General features: G+C 45.0%; 1 protein-coding gene across 2 annotated transcripts; it reads right to left on the bottom strand.

The window, feature by feature from the left end:
• Nucleotides 1-1,809: 1,809 nt before the first annotated feature.
• On the bottom strand, nucleotides 1,810-2,829 carry LOC136482608 (uncharacterized). 2 transcript variants are annotated; one of them, XM_066479828.1, is made up of 3 exons: nucleotides 2,493-2,829; nucleotides 2,303-2,376; nucleotides 1,810-2,217 (listed from the first exon to the last, which is right to left on the bottom strand). In XM_066479828.1, exons 1-3 carry the CDS (start codon nucleotides 2,614-2,616, stop codon nucleotides 2,098-2,100), a joined length of 318 nt encoding a protein of 105 aa, XP_066335925.1. In that variant the 5' UTR covers nucleotides 2,617-2,829; the 3' UTR covers nucleotides 1,810-2,097. The 2 variants fall into 2 exon arrangements, with proteins under 2 accessions (XP_066335925.1, XP_066335926.1); XM_066479829.1 differs by having other exon boundaries at nucleotides 1,812-2,217; nucleotides 2,502-2,829.
• Between the last annotated feature and the right edge of the window lie 20,892 nt (nucleotides 2,830-23,721).

Genomic DNA, 23,721 nt, shown 5'->3' with positions numbered 1-23,721 from the left:
GGCGCAATGTCGCAGCAGTTGACCATGGCCATGCGTGCTCCGTGTCTCAATTCTCTGAGGCGGTGATGGATCCGGCCATCCAGGTGGCCTGCCTGTCCATCCACTCGCTGGCGCAGCAGTAGAACGGATGGATCGATGGAAGATGGAAGATGGAAGCGCAGCCCGCCGCTGCGTGCCTGGTGGGTTTGGGGAGCTGGAAAACGTCGACGAGATCACGACAACCACGGGCGATCTCCAAGCGTCGCATCGCACCAGTCGTGGGTCGTCCTCTGAATCTGGCGACCGAAAAGACAAAAAAAAAAAAACCAAGCTTCGTTCCTTCGATTTCCTCTTAGGTCCAGTTCGCTTCTATTATAATCTATACTTTTTAATTTTTTTTTTCAGCTGAAATAGTATTTTTCTCTCACAATAAATCAGTCGGAACACTGTTTCAGCTCGTAGCACAGCACAGCACAGCACAGAGTTTATTCAGATGGTGACAGCAGATTAAAGTGCCTGCTGCCTGTCGGTGTCAATCGTCACTTTGGCCGTAGCAACCGCGCTCGGTCGCTGCTACTACTCCTCTGTTGAAACATGCCACGGTACGATATGATGATCGACAAGCGCACGGGCACGGCGTCGTCGTGCGTCGCCCCTCCTGCTGCTTCCGTGTTGCTTCCTCTCCGACGTCCTCGTAATATAAGAAGAGGGCAAGGACCGGCGTCTGTCCATGCGCGAGTCTTTAGCAGAGGATAGGTGATAGTTCGCGGACTATTCTTATTTACGAATAATTAATTTACAACAGAGGCTAGTGATAGTTTGCGGACTACTCCATGCCCCATGAACTGAGCAACAGATAATAGTTTGTGGACTATTCTTATTTACGAATAATCAATTTATATCAGTTGAACACAGAACTTACATCCAAACAGAAGTAATAAAAATATGTTATAATAACATGTAATTTACTCCTGTTAAAAAAATGAATATACATACAATACATAGCTAAAGACTAGGTGATTGGATGGGGCAGCATGTCCCTTCACCTGCAAAGCAGCAGGCACTGCATGCACTCCATCGGCGTGGAAGCGCATGGTTCCACGCTCGGAGCAACATGCACATGATGCACCTGCAGTTGCGTCTCCATCGGCTGCTATAGTAGGCATAGGCACAGGCATAGTAGTGCCCTGTTGTTGCGTCTCCATCGGCTGCTACGGTAGGCACAGGCATAGGCACAGTAGTGCCCTGCTGTTGCACCTCCTGCGGCTTGCCGCGCCATGCGCTGTGGCGCGGTAGTGCCGCGCTAAGATCTGTGGCGCGGCAGCCCTTGCCAAGTCACTTGTCAGCGTCTCGGTCGTCGCCACGTCATCCCTCTCGCCGCGCCACCATGCATGGCGCGGCACAGACGTTTTGCCGCGCCATGAAAATAAGCGCGGCCAAAAGTGTTAGTTTTGAAAAAAATAATTAAACAATGTTAGATTTAAAATTAGTTTACAAAAAGTGTTAAAAATAAAAAAATTCCCAGCAGACGGCATCGATTAGTCTAGGAAAAAAAATATGATAGTCTCACATGTTCTTGGAATTATGCGTGTATATGAGCTTAGCTCTTGATAAAGAGCTAACTTTTTTTTTCTCTCTTTTATTATTATATGAAAAATGGTTAATCAACCCACCCAGATATTCCCTATTCGCTCCACGGATAGTCCGGCAGCTAATAATTCAACACGCTTAGGCGACCTCTCACGTCAGTCATGGTAGAACTATTTTCAGTACGAGTATACGGCCGGACTCATCTGCTTCAAGGACGCGTCCTGACAAATCTGTATTTTTATATGAAAGAAAAAGAAAAGAAAAGAAAATTGCAGTCAGAATAAAGTAGCTGAGCAAGCAGACGCTTGCTGTTGATGACTCTCGGCCGGCCATGCATGCTACGTGACAGTGAGACACACACAACACAAGTACCCCTGGTATTGGTATGTATGTAACGACAGCGTGTACAAAATACAAATACAGTATAGTCATCGATCGTACAGTAGTGGAACTCTGAAGAAACTGCGGCTGTGGACGTATCATCAGAGAGAGAGAGAGAGAGGTCGTCTATCATGGATGTATCATCGATCAGTTCCTTCGCTGCTGGGCCCAGGGCGAGTGGCTGTCGTTGGCGCCGGACCCAGGGTAGTCCTCCAGCTCCAGATCCATCCTCCCGCCGGCCGCCTTCGCCTCTCCGGCTACGACGGCCTGAGTGGTAGAAGAAGAATCATGTCACTCATCGGTAAACCAAGCACTGAAAGAGTACAAGTTAATAAGTAGAGTACATAGCTACCTGATCGTCTGCGCCGCATGACGACGATGGCGGAGCCACCACCACTCTAGTATCCTGCTGCACCAGCTCCAGCCCTGCTCAAAGCCAAAGGTGATTCATGCATGAGAAAACAGAAAATCTTCAGATGGAGAACCAACTGGAAGCACAACGATCGATCGACGACGACGGCGGAGGATTCAGAAGGGTTTACCATGCATACCAGGAGGGAACGAAGCGTCAGCAGCTGTAGCACTTGCGCTTGTCGGCGCGTGGATGAGGCAGCAGCAGCACAAGGCCAGGGCGACGACCACCACCGCCAGGCGTAGCCTCGCCATCTAGCTACCTGAGCTTTCCCCCCCTCCAGGCTTTCTTGAAACAAACTGCGTGGTCGTTGCGCTAGCTAGCTGCTGCCACTCGCTCACTGTTCGGCTGCATCCATGGGGGGTTTATTTACACCGAGATCTGCTGGATCCTCGGCGGCGATTTTTATACTAGCGATTTTGCTGTGGACGAATGAAGAAGATGGGTGGATCGAGGCTTCTGAAGCAGCATCCATCCACGCACAACATGTAATGGTGAGTAGCTGTAGCCCATCTTCGCTATATAACCGGCTTTTCCGCAGCGCAAAGGTGCTTCATTATATTTATATTTATTAGCATTAGCACACGGGATGACGAGCTTCCCTTTTCTGTACCTAGAAAAAGATTAATTAATAATATAAGTACGGAGTAAGTAATGACCAATTGATCCGCATGCGTTGCGTTGTTTTCTTTCTTGTGCGTTTCCATTGGCGTTGGCAGGGGCGCTCTGATGATGACTGATCCAAACGCAAGCAGACTGAATTTCCTCGATGGGTTGGTAGCAGACTCAAAAGAACACACACACACACACACAAAATGTTCGGGAACAATGTGATCAAGAGGAGATCTTATCGGCGTGCAAGTGCAGTGCATGTTATTGCTGGGTGCTGCTTGCGTATTGGATGCTGACATGGCGCAGATCGATGATGCTGGGAGGGAATTTTCCGCTGCTAGCTGCTTGAGGACTGTGCCTCAGCTCAGCCATCCACCAATCCACACGTACTGGCTTTTCATTCATATCTTCAAGCAGCATGCAGCGTGGGCTGCCTGCAGACTTGTAGTTATAAACTAAACAGGGCCCATTTCCTTTAATCACATAGTGCACAGCACTCGAATATGAATAGATAGTTTGTGACCCTCGACTAAACGGCTGAACCTAGTAGTTTACCTTATCTCTGAACAAGTAAAAACAGTCCTCAGCAGCTCTCCAGCAAGTTCCTCCCAATTAGAGCTTGACAGCTCTCAAGCAAAACATATTCTCCATTCCTAACTTCAAAGTTTGTCTTCAGCGAAAACTGCAGCGACATTTCGGTACAATTTTGGTCCGAGTTCGGAAAGAAGGCTTAAAATAAGTTCTGCATATGTCAGTGGTAGAGGTTAGTTACCACTGAATTGCATGCACAACTTTGATGACTCAGCCTCACAGGCACTAGCCAGCATCTTGTTTATAGTACATCTATCTAAAACCGGCAATGGATTGTTTTAGACTTAATTCGTTCAGACGTGAGAGTGTGAGACAGTCTCCCTGCTATGAGGTTGTTATGTGCATTTCTCTGAAAAGGATGATCGAGTTGACAAACTTGACCAAGTTGACACGCGATTTCTTCGTTCAAGTTGTAACAAGGCATGCAGTCGGCAGACTCTCTCACTCTCACGAGGGGAAAAAATGAATGAGAAGGTGACCCGGCCCTACAATTTGTTACTCTACCCAAGACGACAAGACATCCAGACGTAAAGAAGTTCACTACCGGAAACAGTATAATTGCCGAGTGTATAAGAGTTTGCCGAGTGCATTCCATAGGGCACTCGACAAATATACTCTTTACCGAGTGTTTTCAATTAAACACTCGGCAAAAGACAACTTTGCTGAGTGTCTAATAAAAAACACTCGGCAAAATATAAAGAAACACTCGGCAAACACAGACACTCGGCAAAGTAGAGGCACATGCGCTGGACGTGCGGCGGCCATGTGACCAATTTCTGTTATTCTGGGAACCTTTTTTGCCGAGTGTTTTGTCTTTGCCGAGTGTATCCAAATGGACACTCGGCAAAGCAACCATAAAAATCTGCCCATTGCGTGCTTGTTTGCCGAGTGTATTTGGCGCGACACTCGGCAAAGTGTGCAATGTTTGCCGAGTGCTTTAGTCTTGGCACTCGGCAAACTTTATAACCTTTACCGAGTGTTTTTCTCTTCACACTCGGCAAACTTTAGAAACTTTGCTGAGTGTTTTCGATCTGACACTCGTTAAAGTTTAAAACTTTGCCGAGTGTTTTTCGCTTGACACTTGGCAAACTTGATAAACTTTACCGAGTGTTTTTCCGTGGTGCACTCGGCAAAATAGCCGTCACCGTGCCATCCCGTTATCATTTTTTTGCCGAGAGTTTCTCTTTGCTGAGTGCCCGATAAAAAACACTCGGCAAACTACTGTTTGCCGATAAAATAATGCCGTGTGTTGTATGCCGAGTGTTACACTCGGCAAAGCATTTGCCGAGTGTCTTTGGGCCTGGCAATCGGCAAAGCTACTGTATCCCGTAGTGGTTACAATAATGTAAGGATATATGATCAGATCAATTTTTGCCCTTGCTTCTACACTTGTGTTCTCAAGTCACCAAGTCTTCTTGGGGCAAAATACCATCTCAGTTTCTCAGGTCCGGTAACACCCTAAAATTTGCAAGTTTTTAAAATAGCTTAAAATGATTTAATTATGCATTTTATGAGCATGCAAATTTAGAAAAATAAAATTTTTGTTAAAATTAAAATCAAATATAAGGTCTAGTTACATGTTTGTGCATTCATGCTGATGCATACTTTTTTTTGTGATGCTTGGGTTTGATCAAAATTGCAAAAGGCTTTAAATTGAATTCAATTTGGATTTTGAAAATGTGTTTAAAAAAGGGATTCTTTACTCTCTCTCTCTCTCCCCCTTCCTGGCTTCTGGCCCGCCCAGCTTTTTCCTTCCGCACGACCCCTTTCCCCGCTTCACCCGCAGGCCCAGCGCCTGGCCCAGCTGCCTTCGTCTCCCGCGGCCCAGCTTCCTTCTCCCGCAGTGGCCCAGCTCCAGTCTTCCCCGCGCCACCGCAGCAGGCCGGCCCAGCTAACCCGCGAGGCGTGTCCCTTCTCCTCGCTCCCTCGCTGACAGGCCAACCCCGCGCCTGGAGTCGCTGACTAGTGGGGCCCGCGTGTCAGCGCCATCGTCTTCTACCTCGCGCCGTATCTGTGTCGGACACCGCCATTGGATTCCGCCACCGCCACGATTCCTCGCCTTGGCGTGCGCCCCAAGCTTTTCCCCCCATAAATATCGAGCCCCGTGTTCGCCGCCTCCATCCCGAGCCCTAGCATAGCCGGTAGCCGCCTCTGTGCCCTAGCCGTGCCGCTGCAACCCTAAGCCGTCGCCGCTGTCCTCCCCGCCGCGTTGCCCGACGCCGTAGACTCACCGTCGACCGCTGTAAGTTGCCCAGTTGAGTTCGCCATTGCCTTCTCGTGCTTCATGTGCTCTTGGTTCGTCGAACCGTGGCTCGTAGGCCGGTATCCGTGAACTCCGGTGAGCTTTTCCTTTGCCGGCCATGGCGCCACCGCTTAATGCTCGCCGCTAGCCTCTCTCTCTCCTTGCTGGATCTAATCTGCACTGTCCGATGTAGATCCAATGGTCCAAGATCACCCATACCTCTTCGCCGGCAAATTTTCAAAAGAGCCCCTCTATCTTTTCAAAATAGAACCCGCAGTCCATAGCGTGTTTCCGAAATACATTTTTTCTTCTTCTGAAAGCATAGTTTCCCTCTATTACATTCAAAATATGTTTTCTCTTTCAGAAAGCGTAGTTTCCTTCGGTTAGCTTCAGAATACGTTTTCTCTTTCTGGAAAGCGTAGAATTCCTCAGTTAGATTCAAAATACGTTTTCTTCTTTTAAAAACGTTATTGCTTCGGTTAGATCCAAAATACGTTTTCTTTAGGCCATAACTTCTCCGTTTTAACCCTGATTTGACGTGTTTAAGTTGCGTTAGATTCGTAATTGCGTAATCTATGTGTTCAAGCTACTGTTAAATATATTTTCAACTTTTGAATAGGTTAGATTTAATCTATTATTTTATTAAAGAAGATTTTGTTTAATTCATAACTTTTTCGTTATAGCTCCGATTAGAGTGCTTTTCGCGTCTAGGTGTTCGTAGTAATGTGTAGAACATCTTTAAAACCTTTTCACTCGATGTTTTATATGTTTGGTGTACTGTTCTAATTTAGTTCTATTGTTTGCTTCATGTATGATTTCATGGATGCTTGTGTGGTGCGTTATGATTTTGTGCAGTCGGTGAGCTATACGTGGTGAATCGAGAAGCAATTCCTTGAAGGTTTCGACTTGAAGAAGGATACGAGTTTAAGGCAAGTATAGCACGGGATTATTCTTGTTATCTATGCACCATTAATCACTTATCATACTGCATGTGTCTACCTTGATTACCACTAAGGATCCTCTAGTACTTTGCTACCTTGTACCTGATACCTATGGGATAAGGGTAGTATAATGCTAGTGCTCAGTTAAAGACCATGATCTTGTAACTTGACTAATGGTATATGAAATAAACACTAAAATATGCTTTTTAGCAATATGGAATCAGGGGGTAGAGCATTGGGCTACTATTATGGTGCTCTAGATTTCTCTCTCTAAGTACTTATCTATAAGTGATCATCCGAGACTTTACAGTACAACTATGAGGGTCACATGGCTCTGGCTTTAGTCAAGCATGAGGACCTTTTCTAGCTTGTTAGTAGTTACCTATATGGCACAAGAGGGGCTTGCCGAAATGGGTATAGGACATCCTCTACTCTTATGTGTATAGCCATGAAGGAATTATGCCATTCGACAGGGGGTTCCTATATCTGCTTGCCAATTGAAAACTAAGCAGCCCTAACTTGTTAGACGAACCTTTGAAAAACTTCATAGTGATCCCTGCCTGCTCACCTTAGAAGTGTTTTGGGAGTAATTAACCTGGGCATATGGGTATCATGACTCACAGTGAAAGTGTACAACCTCTACATAGTGTAAAACTGTTATAACAGCCGTGCTCACGGTCATGAGCGGCCTTGGAAACCTTACGGAATAGATGATGAACATTGATGATACTGATAATAAAGATGCTCATTAATTGTTAATTGTTTATGCTATTCATTATCCATGTTTACTTGATCATGTGTTTACATGGGCTTACGAATAAACTTGTTGCCACCCAATTGCTAAAAGATGACTCACTAAAAGCTAATCGCAGTTAAACCAGTGTCAGCCTTTTGAGCCTCATGAACCCCATGTTATATTTGTTGAGTACGACATGTACTTAAGCTTTCTTTACTTTTTAAATCTTTGGAAAAATCCCAGATGGGGTACCAGATTGCTAGAGTTTGGAGGAATTAGGCTTGTGATCAACCAGTCAGTTGTCCCTATGGAATTGGAGTCTTCATCCGAAGATCGGAGTTGTCTTTCCACTGTTTGTTATCTAAGGTTATATTCTTTATACTAAGTACGTTATATATTGAGTATTGTCTTTCGATATTACCCATATTTGTAGCTATATGTGAGATTTGACTTCCTGGGCTCACATATGGTGTGTATCTGGTTTTGTCCTTATAGCCGGGTGCTACAAAGTGATATCAGAGCAATGCTGACTGTAGGACGCAAGCCTAGTAGAAACTGGTCATTCTAAGGTTTAGAAGTTGCTACAAAAACCCTTGCTCTATGAACCAGATATTTTCTTCTCTACTATATCTCTACCCTTACTATGCATCTCTACCTTGGTGCTTATTTTAAAGTCTTTGTTCTCATCTCACTCCTTGATTTGATATGCTTTTAGAACTGTCCCTCACCACCTTCTTGCGGAATCTAAAGATGAGTCTTAGGATTGTTACCCCTAGCACAATGGGGACGATAGTATGGCAAGTTGAGTCAACGATTGAGTTATGCACCTTTAGCGCTTTACTGAATTGTCATTATGTTTATGCTTATTTTGGATCTTTGTAATGATTGCAATGATCTTGTTGGGTGTTCCTATCATTTCATTTAGTTTATAGGCCTAATGTATAAGGATTAATGAAATAAATAGTTGAGTTTTGGTTATCTCCTGTTTTCTCTATCCTGCCTTTCGGAGCAACCTGTCTTTATCGGCATATATCTCTGTCTTTGGACTACCAAAAATCATAGAAAAATTCTGTACAACAGTAAACTCCAACATCTTTCTCCGACCACAAGAAACACACTGATAGTTATTTCGGTTATGGATTTATGAAAATCACAAGACGATGCACCTGTGCTGTCTAAAGCCTGGAACAGTTTCTGTTGTGCACTATTTTTGACTATATAAACTGTAGAATTTGGAAAAGTGTTCTATAATAAAGTTGTTGAGGATTTGATAAGCTTTCCAACGGTAGAAGCTACAACTTCATTTGATTAACAGAATGAGAGTTACAACTATTTTACCGCGCTGCTATTTTTCTGCCCGTGAGGAATTCCAGATTTCTTGTTCTTGCCCATACACGAGAGTATCATTGGGATGTCAGAACGCCTTTATGCTAGCTAATTTATCTAGAAGAAGGTGCAAGCTACCATTTTTGTATCCCCTAGTTGATCTTTTCTTAAGGGGCTAGCCAAAGTAAAGGTGGTTTTGTAGATTCTAGCTCTCACTGGGAAGGAATCCTGCCAATTCTAATCCACCGCCACCTAATCCTCCATCTATAGAGCAAGCTTTGATGACTTAGACTTAGTTATTACAGACTATTGTTCAAAGTGTGTTGAACAACCCGCCTCAAGCACCACCTATTGACAAGCGTGGTGAATTTATGAAGGGACACCCACCGACATTCTCTCATACAAGTAAACCACTACAAGCTGATTACTGGCTTAGAGCTGTGGAGCGACAATTGGACATAGCTCAGTGTGATGACCATGAGAAGGTGCTTTTTGCGTCCGGCCAACTCCAGGGCACAACACAAGACTGGTGGGAGTCTTACCAGTATGGGCGTCCCAACAATGCTGGACAGGTCACCTGGAAGGAGTTTAGCGAGAGCTTCAGGTCCTACCATATTCCATTAGGTGTGGTAGAACTTAAGCAAGATGAGTTCCTCAATTTGAAGCAACGATCTATGTCAGTGTGTTAGTATTGTAACTGGTTCACTCAATTGTCACGCTATGCTCTAAGAGGGGTGGATAGTGATGCTAAGAAGCAAAAATGTTTTTAAAAGGACTGAATGATGATTTGTAACTATAGCTGATGATCGTGGTGTATGCCGACTATCAAACGTTGGTGGATAGAGCAAATGTAATTGAGAACAAGCGTCGAGAGATGAAATAGAAGAAAAGAAAGCTTGACGTTCAGTGCCAGTTAAGAAACACTCATCTTTGTTTTGCTACACAACCAGAATGTTAGTCACACCCTATGAATCTGCTTGGGAGTATAGATCAGGATTAGTATTAGCAACCTAATGATGAAGTATAGCATTTTAGCTCTCAAGAGCCATGTCTGTCACCTCATACTATCACCTTGATGAAGACAAATACTTCTACTAGTGAGGAAGGTTATGATTGTGGTGAGATTGAACATTATGAGAACGATTGTCTTGAGAAGTTTGTCGAGAACAATCAAAGCCTCAACAACAATGAGAGCTAGAACAGAATGTCCATAAGAAGCAGGTGCAAGAAAATAAATTAAAGTGAAAGTACATCCCTGGAAGTTTGAACAATGTAGATATGATTACCAATCATGGAGCTAAGGAAGTTGTTGTGGGGTTCATTCTAGTAAACTCAGCCCCTGCCATGGTTTTGTTTGACTCCAGTGCTTCACATTCGTTCATATCTAGGAAATATGTAGAAGATCATAAGATAACTATGCTTCCGATGAGGAAACCTCTAATAGTTAACTCTCTAGGAGGAGAAAAGAAGGCAAACCGTATATGCCCAAAAGTTAGTCTTAACATAAAAGGGGAGAACTTCATGGCAAACCTTATAGTTTTGGAGTTAATGGACATTGATGTTATCCTTGGAAAGGGATGGTTATCTGCTTGTAAAGCAGTGATTAAGTATGCCCAACGTTTGGTGCTTCTAACAAGACCGTCAGGAGAAAGAATTGAGTATGAGGGTATTCAACCTGCACTTGAGGAATACGAGAATGACCTATTAGAAGGTGTGTCTTGTGAGGATAGTAAAATGGACTGTGAATTTTCAGATGGCAATGTAGAGGAACAAACACCTTTGGAAGGAGATATGGGACATCTATAGTTGGTTCTACGTAGGCTCAGAAAACATCAATGTGACATCAAGCCTGACAAGTGAGTTCTCTACGTGGATATGTTATTAGGGCAAAAAGGTACTAAGAAAGTTAGTGATGTGATTCGAACCCACTCAAAGATGTGAGAGAAACTTAGAGCTTTAATAATGAGGTTTGGTTAGAGGTTCAAGGGAGGTTTATCCAAGACCATCAAGATATTGATAGTATTACTGGAGAAGGTTTTAAGTTCGGATCAAGAGACCTCAGCTAAGTATTTGAAGAAGAAAAAAAGGGGTTGAAGTAAAACCTATGTATTAGCTTTGCCAGATCAGGACAAGAGCTTTATATCCACTATGATGCACCCTGTCAAAGGTGTGGGATGTGTCCTTATGCAAGAAGAAGAAAATAGAGGCTTATGTAAGAAAACATGAGAAGGAACATCTGACGTATGATCTAGAGTTATCCATTGTGGAGCATGGAGATACTATCTACTTGGGCATTACAAGTGACATCTAGGTGGATCACAAGAATCTATAGGACATCTTCACTAAGATGGCTTTGAGCTTGTGACATTATTGTTGGATTGAAGCAATCATGGTTTTATGATTTGGAAAGTGCTATCACTTCGAGAAGCAAAGTCATGGCCGATGCCCTTAGCAGAGGAGAGTTATGCTAAGAAGATTCGGGTGACACCATGGATTAAGAACTGTATTCAAGGCTTGAGCAACTTAACCAGAATCATCAATGTTTTGAAGATTGGTGGTAGAATCTCCTTCAGACCAAGAGATTGGTAAGGGTCAGTTTATAAGAACATCTCCAAAAAGAAACTTAATAATATGGACTATAGCGGAACATGTTGAGACCTATTGCATAGCAATCGGGAATAAGTTGGAGATTGCATCTCTCAAAGTGACACCTATGAGGAGTATAACGAGTTCTAATGACATATTAGTTGATGGCCTAACAGTTGGAAGTTCTCCATGAATTTATATGGAGTATGTGAAGTGGGTGAATGTTTGGATGTGCCCAAGGAACAGAGACCCTTAGAGAGGATGGGTGTAAGGAAAGATCTTACTCATGCAAAATATCGATCGATATTTTGGATATAGTAAAGGGATATACTCAGAGTAAGGTTATCAAGTCATGCAAGCAACAATAGAGTGATAGAAAGGATCTAAAGGCGGAATACCTACATCTCTTTGATCACCATCGTCTGAATCTCGAGGACGAGATTCATCTTAAAGGGTAGAATTATAACACCCTAAAATTTGCAAGTTTTTAAAATAGCTTAAAATGATTTAATTATGCATTTTGTGAGCATGAAAATTTAGAAAAATAAAAACTTTGTTAAAATTAAAATCAAATATAAGGTCTAGCTACATGTTTGTGCATTCATGCTGATGCATACTTATTTTTTTGTGATGCTTGGGTTTGATCAAAATTGCAAAAGGCTTTAAATTGAATTCAATTTGGATTTTGAAAATGTGTTAAAAAAGGATTCTTTACTCTCTCTCTCCCCCTTTCTGGCTTGTGGCCCACCCAGCTTTTTCCTTCCGCGCAACCCATTTCCCCGCTTCACCCGCAGGCCCAGTGCCTAGCCCAGCTGCCTTCGTCTCCCATGGCCCAACTTCCTTCTCCCATAGTCTTGTGCTAAAACACTGCATGAACATCATATTGTGTGTAAATGTGTGTAATATAGGGCGTAAAGCAATGTACGTAACTTGAAACATTCATTGGAAACGCGAAACAAAAGTTATATTTCATGTCGCGTTATATCACTTAGGGTTCTAAACTAAATTTTATAAAGCAAGAATACTATATAACGCATATACGACACTTTAATAAAGTTTGTAGTACCAACTTCGTAGCTAGCATGGTTGGTAGCTTGGAAATCGAAGTTGACGTGAATCCGAGCAAAAACTTAGTCAATTTTCTTAAGTCGGAAGATGGTTCGACGAAGCTAAGTTCGACAATTTTTGTAGGAGATTTGGGTTAAGTAACAGTGCAGTATTAGGGCTTGTTTCAATAGTTTAACCTACCCTTTTGAGTATAGAAAAACTGGTTTGGCATTTGAATCATCAAGTTTGATTTTTGGAATGCTTTAAAATGAGTGCTTGGCACGTTTCTGGCCGATGCCAGCGTCTGGACACGGTCACCGCGCTCTGGTGCCGTCGTCAGCGCACCGGCCGCACGCGCGCATCCCGGTCATGCTTGGCTGGCTGCTGTGGTCGACAGCCTTGGCTGGCGGTGGGCCTGCCTCACCGCCACGATGCATGCTGCCGCCGCTGTCGGTGCTCTAGATCCACCCACGTCGCCCCATGCTAGTCCTGCTCCGCTGGTCGCCGTCACTGTCCACTTGGGTGCATGGCATCATAGGGCCACAGCTGTCCTCGCTAGCATGTGCTTGTGCCTCTGCATCACGCTGTTACCTCGTGTACGCTCGCATCACTTGCGTCGTGTCGTCGCTGCCGCTGCTGCCCGCGCCTGCTGCGCCATCACGTGGCCTGGCCGCTGTTGTCTTGCGAGTCAAGGCGCTACGGTCACACGTCGTCGTGCCGGCCTTGTACGCGCATGGAGCCATCCCCTGTCGTGCTGCCATCCTCTCCCCTTTAGTGGCTACGCCACACCGTGCTCCCTGTCATTTCGCCTTGAATGGCAAAACCCATAGAGCCTGGCCCTATCCTCGTAATTGCGCGCGTCTAGAGCTTGATTTGGAGTCTAGCGTTGCGCCAAGCCTGCTTCTATTGCGGCTAGACGATGTCGAGGCGTCAATTTGAGTTTTCCCTATCACCGGCCACCATAAGACCGAGCTGAGTCGTCCATCTAATTAGCCTTGCGTAGTCCACCTCCTTTCAATTAACTATGCACCCAACTAGCTCTGGTAGTTAGCTCACGTTTGGAGTTGACCCGACGAGCTTTTGTCCACCAGTGAGGTAATGTGGGGCATTTTCCTCGTGGTGGCCCACCATGACCATTGAGGTGGGTGCTCGGCCAGGGCATCGCTCCATGCTCTGTTGTTTCAATTGTGTGGTACTTTTGCGTCGTGTTGACTTGGTTGCCTCGCCCGTGTAGCAGTTTCACCGGCGGAGCAGCAGGTCACCAAGGATGCCATCGCCGTGCTTGCCGTGAACCAGAGGAACCCCACGCTCATGGCCAACCACCCTGTCGAGCCCCGCGACCTCGTCCAGGCCATCCTTCACATATCTGGTGAGGCACCTTCGCTCCTAGGGTAGCGGTAGATGCATTGGGCTAGGTTAATTTGCTGGTGTCGGTGTCACCGCAGCCAAACCCCACCATGGTGCATGGCCACTCCTCTATGTGGCACTAATTGTAGTGTTTATTACCTCTATTGATTGTGCTTGTGATGAGGAGTGTCATGGTGGTAAGGATTGCTGCCGAGGAGGTCCATGTTTGTCGACGTTTGTGGCCAAAGATGCCACGGCCTCTGTTAAGTTCTAGCCAGGGACCTTGAAATGGAAATTCGAAGTGAACCGGGGGGTTAAGTGTGAGCGTCAGAGAGAGAGAGAGTGAAATAGTAGAAAGGACCGTGAGTTAATTTGGTTGAAAGCTGGGGTCTCTTTTGCATAATCGTCGGAGCGCGCGTGGGTCTCCCTACGTTGGTTATTAATAGGTTCATCATGGGAAATAATAGTTTCATAATATGTACAGTCCTTTTTTAGACCAAATGCCACAATCTCAAAATATAATGTGAGATAGTCAAAGTTTAAATGTTGTCAACCAGGCCAAAATACAATTTTATATCTGTGATGAAAAGGAGTATATTATATATCATGCATGCATGTCCACATGTTTTTTTTTCTTTTTGAAAAATATAGTACAAACGTCAATATATAGCATTGCAAACTCTACTTTGAAAAGCAATTCAATTGCCTTGATTTACTATTTGAGAACATTTTATGAACAACCGTCAAAGTAAAATGCATAATAAGATGACATGAAAATAGGCATACAATTTTGGGATGGCCGGTCCAGTCAAGGTATAATGCATAATAAAAGGCCACAAAATGGCCAGGCAATTTCTCAATTACATGTTTTGCAAAAAAAAAAAAAATTGCACAACATCACCGTCAATCCTCTACTCGTTTTCCTCTGCTCTCCTTCAGCTCGCACGCCATCGCGCGTCGGCCATCCCCCCATTCCCGGCCGCGAAACTCCATAGCCACGACCAAGCCACGGCACCGCGCCATCATCCTCGCCACGGCCATGCGACCCCACCATGCCCATACTGCAACTGGCCGCTGAATGGTGAAACCCTAGGCACTAGGAGAGAGAAAGCCGAGAGAACTCACCTCACGAATGCGGAGGCAGATCGATGGGTCGCGGCAGCAGTGGCGCGGCGAACGCGCGTGAGGCGGTGGCGACGGCCAGCGTTGGGCGGGGTGGCAGCGGCGTCCTCGGTGTGGCGGGCCGGGTGGCGTGGGCGCAGCGGGGGAGAGGAATCAGCGATGGCGTGCGCGGCGGCAAAGATCAACAACGCAAGGAAGAAGATGGGGCGACGAGGGGTTTGGGCACTGGCATATATATGCCACACCCCTTTACTCCCGGTGCCAGCCCCCACCGGGAGTAAAGGTCCTTTACTCCGGGTGCGTGTTACCAACCGAGAGTAAAGGTATACCTTTACTCCCGGTTGGTAACACGCACCGGGAGCAAAGGTTTACCTTTACTCCCGGTTGGTAATACGCACCGGGAGTAAAGGTTTTTTTGGTGGGCCACGAAACTGCGGCCCACCTTTACTCCCGGGTGGGCTTCCCACCCAGGAGTAAAGGTGGGCTGCAGTTTCGTTACCCGCCTATTTTGAGCAAAATTTTTTAATAGAAATGCAATAGTCTTGTTAAATACATAGTAAATTAAATAAAAGGCATAAAATTATTTTGTTAAAAATATGGATTTTTTTTCTTTATTGCACATAGGAAAAATCTATAACCTAACTTTTTTTATTTTTTGTTATAATTATAAAACATAATGTAACTAATATTTATTATTTCGTTAATGCAAAAATGTAGTGTTTAATTAAAATTATTAAAACTATTGGTTTTGGATAGGAAATTTGTTTTCATATCATTTTAACGTTAATATTTTATTTTTTCATCACTCAATATCCTAATTTAACTTTTCGTGAGAGAAATCCCACCAAATCAAACATTGATTTAATTTGAAACACGACATAATAAACATATGAATTTACAATTATTACAATATATCTCAAACACACACTACATTAAATCACTATATCATCAAGTGGGCACAGCAGTGAACTTCTTCTTTACGTATGTTCCTTGGTTATCATCGCGTTGTAACCATGGAGTGTCCTCATCATTTACCAAGATGCTAGGGTCTTTGTTCACTTTGAAGGGCGGAATTCGGTCATCATTTTCATAATCTTCTGACATGTCCGACTTGTCCTCAATTCCCACGATGACTCTTTTCCCTGAAAGAACTATGTGGCGCTTTGGCTCTTTGGTTGAGTCATTATCGTTTTTCCCTCTTTTTGGTTTGGTAGACATATCATTGACATAGAACACCTGATTCACATCCTTGGCAAGGACGAATGGTTCGTCTTTGTACCCAATATTACTAAGGTCTACTGTTGTCATTCCATACTCGTTGTCTACTGTTACCCCGCCTCCGGTCACCTTGACCCATTGGCACTTGAACAATGGGATCTTCAAAGTAGGTGCATATTCTAGTTCCCATATTTCATCTATGCGGCCATAATATGTCTGCTTATTCCCATTCGGGTCTGTGGCATCTATGTGGACACCACTATTTTGGTTGGTACTCCTTTTATCTTAGGCTACTATGTAGAATATGTTCTCATTTATCTCGTACCCTTTGTATGTGATGATATGCCATGATGGTTGCATAGCCAATAAATACAGTTGCTCATGGATGCTCTCATCACCTTGACATTTTTTTCGCAACCAACCGCCGAAAGTTTCCATGTGCTTATGCGTAATCCAAGCTTCAGTCTTCCCTGGAAACTCGGATCGTAAGAGATCCTTGTGTGTCTCAATATACTGATCTACCAAAGAGGAGTTCTGTAGAACTGTGTAGTGCGCTTTATTGAAATAATCATCCTCCATACCAATATATGTTTTCCTCCCTAGTGTCCCCTTTCCGCTTAGTCTCCCCTCATGTCTCAATTCAGGAACACCAATCGAGTCAAGGTCAGGAATAAAGTCAACACAGAACTCAATGACCTCTTCTGTTCCATAGCCCTTGGCGATGCTTCCTTCTGGGCGAGCACGGTTGTGAACATATTTCTTCAGGACTCCCATGAATCTCTCTAAGGGGAACATGTTGTGTAGGAACATAGGACCGAGAATAAAAATCTCCTTGACTAGGTGAACTAGGAGGTGTGTCATGATATTAAAGAAGGAAGGAGGGAACACCAACTCAAAGCTGACGAGACATTGAACCACATCATTCTGTAGTTTAGCTAGATCAGTTGGATCAATTGCCTTCTAAGAAATTGCATTGAGGAATGCGCATAGCTTCACGGTGGCTAGACGTACATTTGGAGGTAGAATTCCTCTTAATGCAACTGGAAGTAATTGCGTCATGAGAACGTGACAGTCATGGGACTTTAAGTTACAGAATTTCTTCTCTGGCACATTTATAATACCCTTTATATTCGAGGAGAATCCAGATGGTACCTTGATGTTGTTTAAGCATTCAAACATGATTTCCTTCTCCTCTTTGCTTAGAGTGTAGCTAGTAGGATGTAAGTAATGGCGTCCATCATCTGTCTTCTCTGGATGCAGGTTGTCTCTTTCTCTCAAACAACGCAGGTCCTGTCGTGCTTCAAATGTGTCCTTAGGCTTTCCATACACACCCATGAAGCCTAGCAGGTTCACACAAAGATTCTTCGTCCGGTGCATCACGTCGATCGAGCTGCGGACCTCTAGGACTTGCCAATAGGGTAGGTCCCAAAATATGGAGTTCTTCTTCCATATGACTTCTTCTTTCACATCATTGACCATATCGAGTACATCCTCACCGGTTCGGTTGCGAGGCTTGGTCAGGTGGTCTGCCTTCCCTTTAAAATGCTTGCCTTTCTTTCTTACGGGGTGATTTGCAGGAAGAAATCGACGATGGCCAAGGTACACGACCTTTCAACATTTTTTCAAGAATACACCTCTAATATCACCGAAGCAGTGTGTGCATGCATTATATCCCTTGTTTGACTGTCCTGAAAGATTACTTAGAGCAGGCCAATCATTGATTGTTATGAACAACAATGCTCGCAGATCAAAGTGTTCCTGTTTGTACTCATCCCACACACGTACACCTTCTTTATTGCACAAAATGAGAAGTTCATCAATAAGTGGTCTTAGGTATACATCGATGTCATTGCTAGGTTGCTTTGGGCCTTGGATGAGCACAAGCCTCATAATGAACTTCCACTTCATGCATAACCAAGGAGGAAGGTTGTAGATACTTAGAGTAATAGGCCAAATGCTATGAATACTATTCTGCTCTCCAAAAGGATTGATACCATCTGTACTTAAAGCAAACCTTAAGTTTCTTGCGTCATTTGCAAACTCCGGAAATTCTCTATCGATTGCTCTCCACTGGGACCCATCAGCAGGGTGTCTCAACATATTGTCTACCTTACAGTCTTCTTTGTGCCATCGCAACAATTTTGCAAGTTCTTTGTTTCTGAACAGACGTTTCAAGCGTGGTATTATAGGAGCATACCACATAACCTTGGCAGGGATTTTCTTCTGCGGACGTTCGCCCTCAACATCACCAGGGTCATCTCGCCTGATCTTATACCGCGATGCATGGCATACCAGGCATGCATCCAATTTCTCGTACTCTTTGCCACGGTAGAGGATGCACTCATTAGGACATGCATGTATCTTCTCGATTTCTAGCCCCATAGGATAGACAACTTGTTTTGCTTCGTAGGTAGTGGCGGGCAATTCATTGTCCTTCGGAAGCATCTTCTTTTGGATTTTTAGTAACTCTCCAAATCCCTTGTCAGATACACCATTCTTTGCCTTCCATTGCAGCAATTCTAGTGTGGTTCCCAACTTTTTCTGCCCTACATCACAAGTTGGGTACAACAATTTCTTGTGATCTTCTAGCATCCACTCGAACTTGATCTTCTCCTTTTCACTTTCATATTCTCTTTGTGCGTCACGAATGACCTGACAAAGATCATCAGTAGGCTCATCTTCTACAGCTACCTCTTCTTCAGCTTCTCCCATTGCAGTATCATTGAAGCACGCACCATCAGGAATAATATCATTATTGTCCCATTGTTCTTCTTCACCTTCTTCCATTACAATGCCAGTTTCTCCGTGCTTCGTCCAACAAATATAGTTTGGCATGAAACCCGACTTGAACAAGTGTGAATGAAGAGTCCTTGAGCAAGGATATTCCACCATATTCTTACATATGGCACATGGGCAGCACATGAAACTGTCGCGTTTGTTTGCCTCGGCCACACGTAACAAAGAATGCACGCCATCAATGAACTCTTGGGAGCGGCGATCAGCATTGTACATCCAATGCCGGCTCATCTGCATTACATGACATAAATACCATATTAAAACCTAGATCATAATTAATTATTTATACAACATGCGTGCCACCACAAAAGGTACAAATTTATGAAAGCATCGCTACAATGTAGACAATCCCAACTACCACTAAAAGAACTAAAGCTAAAATACATTTTAGGAGCACAAGGATTTCGCGACCAATCTCAACTAAAATAGATAGATCCCCCGATTGTGCAACATCTTTGGGCTTCTTTGGCTGGATCACTGCCTCATTAGCCACCGTATCTGCCTGTTGTGCAAGATATTTTTGCACGAGTTCAACATACTCTTCCTCCCAGTAGAAGCCTGAACATCGTCCACTACCATCCCACTGAAATTAAAACAAAAAATTAGAACTTTAATCACAACTATCATGAAAATAGGTATAAACTAACCATAATCATAAAATACGATAAAATAACTCACATTGCGATCCGGACACTTGTAGAAGATACGACCCTTGTTGGGACCCTCATTCTTCATTCGGTACTCCATCACAATCTTTGTCTCATCACGACACTTGCCGCATGGAATGAGAGGGAGGCCCAGCCTAAGTCGCTGTGGAAACCCATGAGAGGCCGAGGATCCGGAAGCAGTTGCCATCTACTCTCTATACTCATTTTTTAATACACTATAAATTTCTCATTTTATAAACAAATAAAATTAAGAAACTATAAAATTATCTATATCTCTAAATAATGAAGTGTGCTATGCATGCTAGAAATAAAAAGTGAATACTAATTTTAAATACCTACTTTAACCTTTCTTCATCCTAATATGCAAACTATAAGTTATTTTGAGCTCAAATTGTTTAAAAAAAACACCATAAAAACAATATATATAGTGAACAATATGAGATAAGCCAATGATGAAAAATGAGAGTATGAGATTGGTAACCTTTACAACTGAAGAATCGATGGAGGAATCGAAGAAATCAACGGAGGAATCGAAGAATGGATGGAGGAACAATGGAGGGAGGAAGCAAGAACACTAGTGCAGTGAGCTTCAAAATGTGCTGAGCTCGGGCTCGGGGAGGAAGAAGGAGACGGCCGGGATATAAAGGGGGGACCTTTAGTCTCGGTTGGTGGCTCCAACAGGGACTAAAGGTAACTTACCCCGGCGCAGCTATGGCCCAGGAGTAGACCTTTACTCCCAGTTGGAGCCACCAACCGGGAGTAAAAGTCTACCTTTAGTCTCGGTTGGTGGTTCCAACCGGTACTAAAGGTCCCTACCACCTCTGTCTAGCGCAGTAGCCATTGGGCAGGGACCTTTAGTCCTGGTTGGAGCCACCAACCGGGACTAAAGGTCTCTCTAGTCCTGGGCGCAAAAAATGCCGGGACTAGAGCCCATTTTGGCCGAGGATCAAAGGTCTGTTCTCTACTAGTGCGAGGGGGTTGAAAAGACATAAATCTAATTATTTGACTCTAACTTATTAAGATTTATGTATACCTTCTTTAGCCATGATACTAAGTTTGTTATCTTGATAGCAATTAAGATGGCAGCTCACATATGCTTGCTAAATGTGGCTCCCGGATGAAGGGGACCTCCAGTAGTTTCATTGGACTGCATTGTTGCACCCGGTTTTAAGGACAAAACCTGATACACACCATACGTGAGCCCAGGAAATCAAATCTCACATATAACTACAAATTAGGGTAATATCAAAAGACAATCCTCAATATATAACGTACTTAGTATAAAGGATATAACCTTATACAACAAACAGAAGAAAGACAACTCCGATCTTCGGGTGAAGGCTCCAATTCCACATGGACAACTGACTGGTTGATCACAAGCCTAACTCCTCCAGACTAGCAATCTGGTACCCATCCGGGATTTTTATCCAAATAATTGAAAAATAAAGCAAGTGTAAGTAAATGTCGTACTCAACAAATATAGTATGGGGATCATGAGGCTCAAAAGGCTGACACTGGTTTAACTACGATTAGCTGTTATTGGTCACAATTTTAGCATAGAAGTAGCAACAAGTTTATTCATATGCTCATATAAACACATGACCAGGTAAACATGAATAATGAATAGCATAAACAGTAATCATTAGTGAGCATCTTCATCATCAGTATCATCTGTGTTCATCATCTATTCTGTAAGGGTTCCAAGGCCGCTCGTGACCATGAGCATGGCTGATATACCATTTTTACACTCCGTAGAGGTTGTACAATTTCACCATGAGTCGTGATACCCATATGCCCGGTTTGTAACTCCCAAAACACTTCCAAGGTGAGTAGGCAGGGTACACTACGAAGCTTTTCCCTAGTCATTCTAATAAGGAGCAGCCGCTAAGGATTCCATCTCCCAAGTGTTATGGAGTCATCTCCAGAAGTGGCACTTATACATGCAATGTAACAACCCAAAAATCCGCACACCAAAAATCACAACTACAAAATTTTTGCTGTTACCCCATGCAATGTTGAGTGACATCTGTAGGAGCCAACCCTAGGAGTTGCATTAGTTATAAATCATCTAAACAATTTCATGAGCACGTCATGTCATCTGTTAATTATGTTTGTTTAAATACTGACAAATAAAACAAAGCATACATTGTTAACTCAAATGGTGATTTGGATTTTCATTTGTTTTAAGTAATGCCTAACAACCCCTTTAAAGAAATAAACCATAAAGTAATTATTAATCAAACCAAAGAATAAATGCTTAAAGAGGAAACTATTTCCATTTTTGTATAACAAAACTACACTTATTTTTGTTATACAAAATAGCTAAATAAATTCCTAATATATATAAAAGAATGTTGTGGGCCTCATACCTAAAACTCTAATGAATAAGGTACACCAATTTTGAATTCAAATTCCAAAATCAAATTTGAATTTAAACAAAAAGAGAAGAAAAATAAAACAGAAAAGGGAAAGAAAAGCAGAAGGCCCGTAGCTGGCTCGGCCTGCTCGGCCCGCTAGCGTGTAGCAGCAGCCAGCCAGCCTAGCTTGCGCACACAGCAGCAGGCTAGCCCAACTCGTGCGGCCAGCCCAGCAAGCCAGCCAGCGCGCTGCTCATGCCCGCGCGCCTCCCCGCTTCGCTTGCTGCCACTGCCACCGGACCCCACGCGCCAGCACGCCATCACCCGACGGAAGCTGCTGCCAAGTGGGGCCCAGGTGTCATCACCCACCTCGGTCCCCTTGCTTTTCCCGATCGCAGAGCAGAGACGGGAGCGGGAGCTCCACGCAACCCGCCTCGGCCGCATGATCGCGCCATCAACCGATCGGACGTGCTCAAGGACGCCAGCCAGACCGACCAAGTCTGACAGAAGTCATGCCTGCAGCGTGACCCTGCCCCCCCTCACACGCGCCTGCCATGGCCATGGCTGAGCCGTGACCTTGTCGCCTCCCTGTCCCCCCGCTTTGCTGACCAAGGAACACGAAAACGGTTTTGCCATCGCACCCGCGGCCGCGTCGCGACCCCGTAGCCTAGCCTCGACGCGATCATAGCCCTCCGCGTGCCCCTTGGCCATCCCCAGCCACTCGCTCCATGCCTGGCTGAGCTTCGGCTATAAAAGCCCCGGCCCCGGTTGCCCAAGTGCCTCCCCGTGCCTCGCCGCCACCTGGTGGCCATCCACCGCACACCCAAGCCAAGAGAGAGAGAGGGGATAGAGGAAGAAGAAGGAACGAGTGAGGAGCAAGGAGAGGAGGATCGGAGCCACCCGCGTGCTGCCAAAGTCATTGGAGCCAAAGATGATGCCGTCATCTCCGTCACTGTTGTGGGTCAGCACTACACTGCTTCTGTCTACATGGCCACGACCGTCCACTGCACCGCCATCCTTTCGTCTTCGACACCGGCGGTGAGTCCCTCGCTGCTGAGACTCCTCCTAGCCCCATGGACGCCGTAGCAGAGCACGCGCACGCCGCGCTCACGACGCCGCCGTCATGGCGCAGCCACCACTGGCGCACCCGGCTGCCTTGCCGGACTAGGACGTAGTCGTAGCACCACCGTGATGCCTAGAGGGTAGCCACATAGATCGAGACCCCATTAGCCGACCACAGCGCCCTGGCCACGAGCACCGGACCTCGGCCGGAGCTCCGCCGTGCACCACCACTGCTCGTGGACTTCGTCATGCCTTTTGGTCACCGTCGTCACTTCAACCTGTCGCCCGCTAGCTGTCTGGACGGGAACAGGGCACCAGGACCCCTAGAACAGCCCCTAGCTGCCCCGTCGGTGGGCACCGCCACGACCAAGCTGCCGACCACCGTGGCCAATGCCCTGGAAAGCCCTGGCCAACACCTAGACCCCACCACCGTGTTCGCCAAGCCCTGGTGAAGCTTTCCCCCACCTTAATTGGACGCCAGCGCCGCCGTAAGAGCTCGCCGGCGAGGTACGCCACCGGTGGGAACCCACCGCGTGGAGGAAGGGGGGGGGGAATTTCCTCCCTGGACCGCCCACTCGTGCACCCGGTGCACGTAGACCACAGAGAGACGAGGAGAAGGGTGGACGCGGTTCACCGGAAGGAGAAGCGGTCCACCGTAGACCGGCGCATGCATCTACCGTGGACCGCGAGCCATGGACTCGAGCCCGA

The sequence above is a fragment of the Miscanthus floridulus genome, chromosome 9, assembly GCF_019320115.1.
Source record: "Miscanthus floridulus cultivar M001 chromosome 9, ASM1932011v1, whole genome shotgun sequence".
Lineage (NCBI taxonomy): Eukaryota > Viridiplantae > Streptophyta > Magnoliopsida > Poales > Poaceae > Miscanthus > Miscanthus floridulus.
This window is presented reverse-complemented; position numbering and strand designations above follow the sequence as displayed.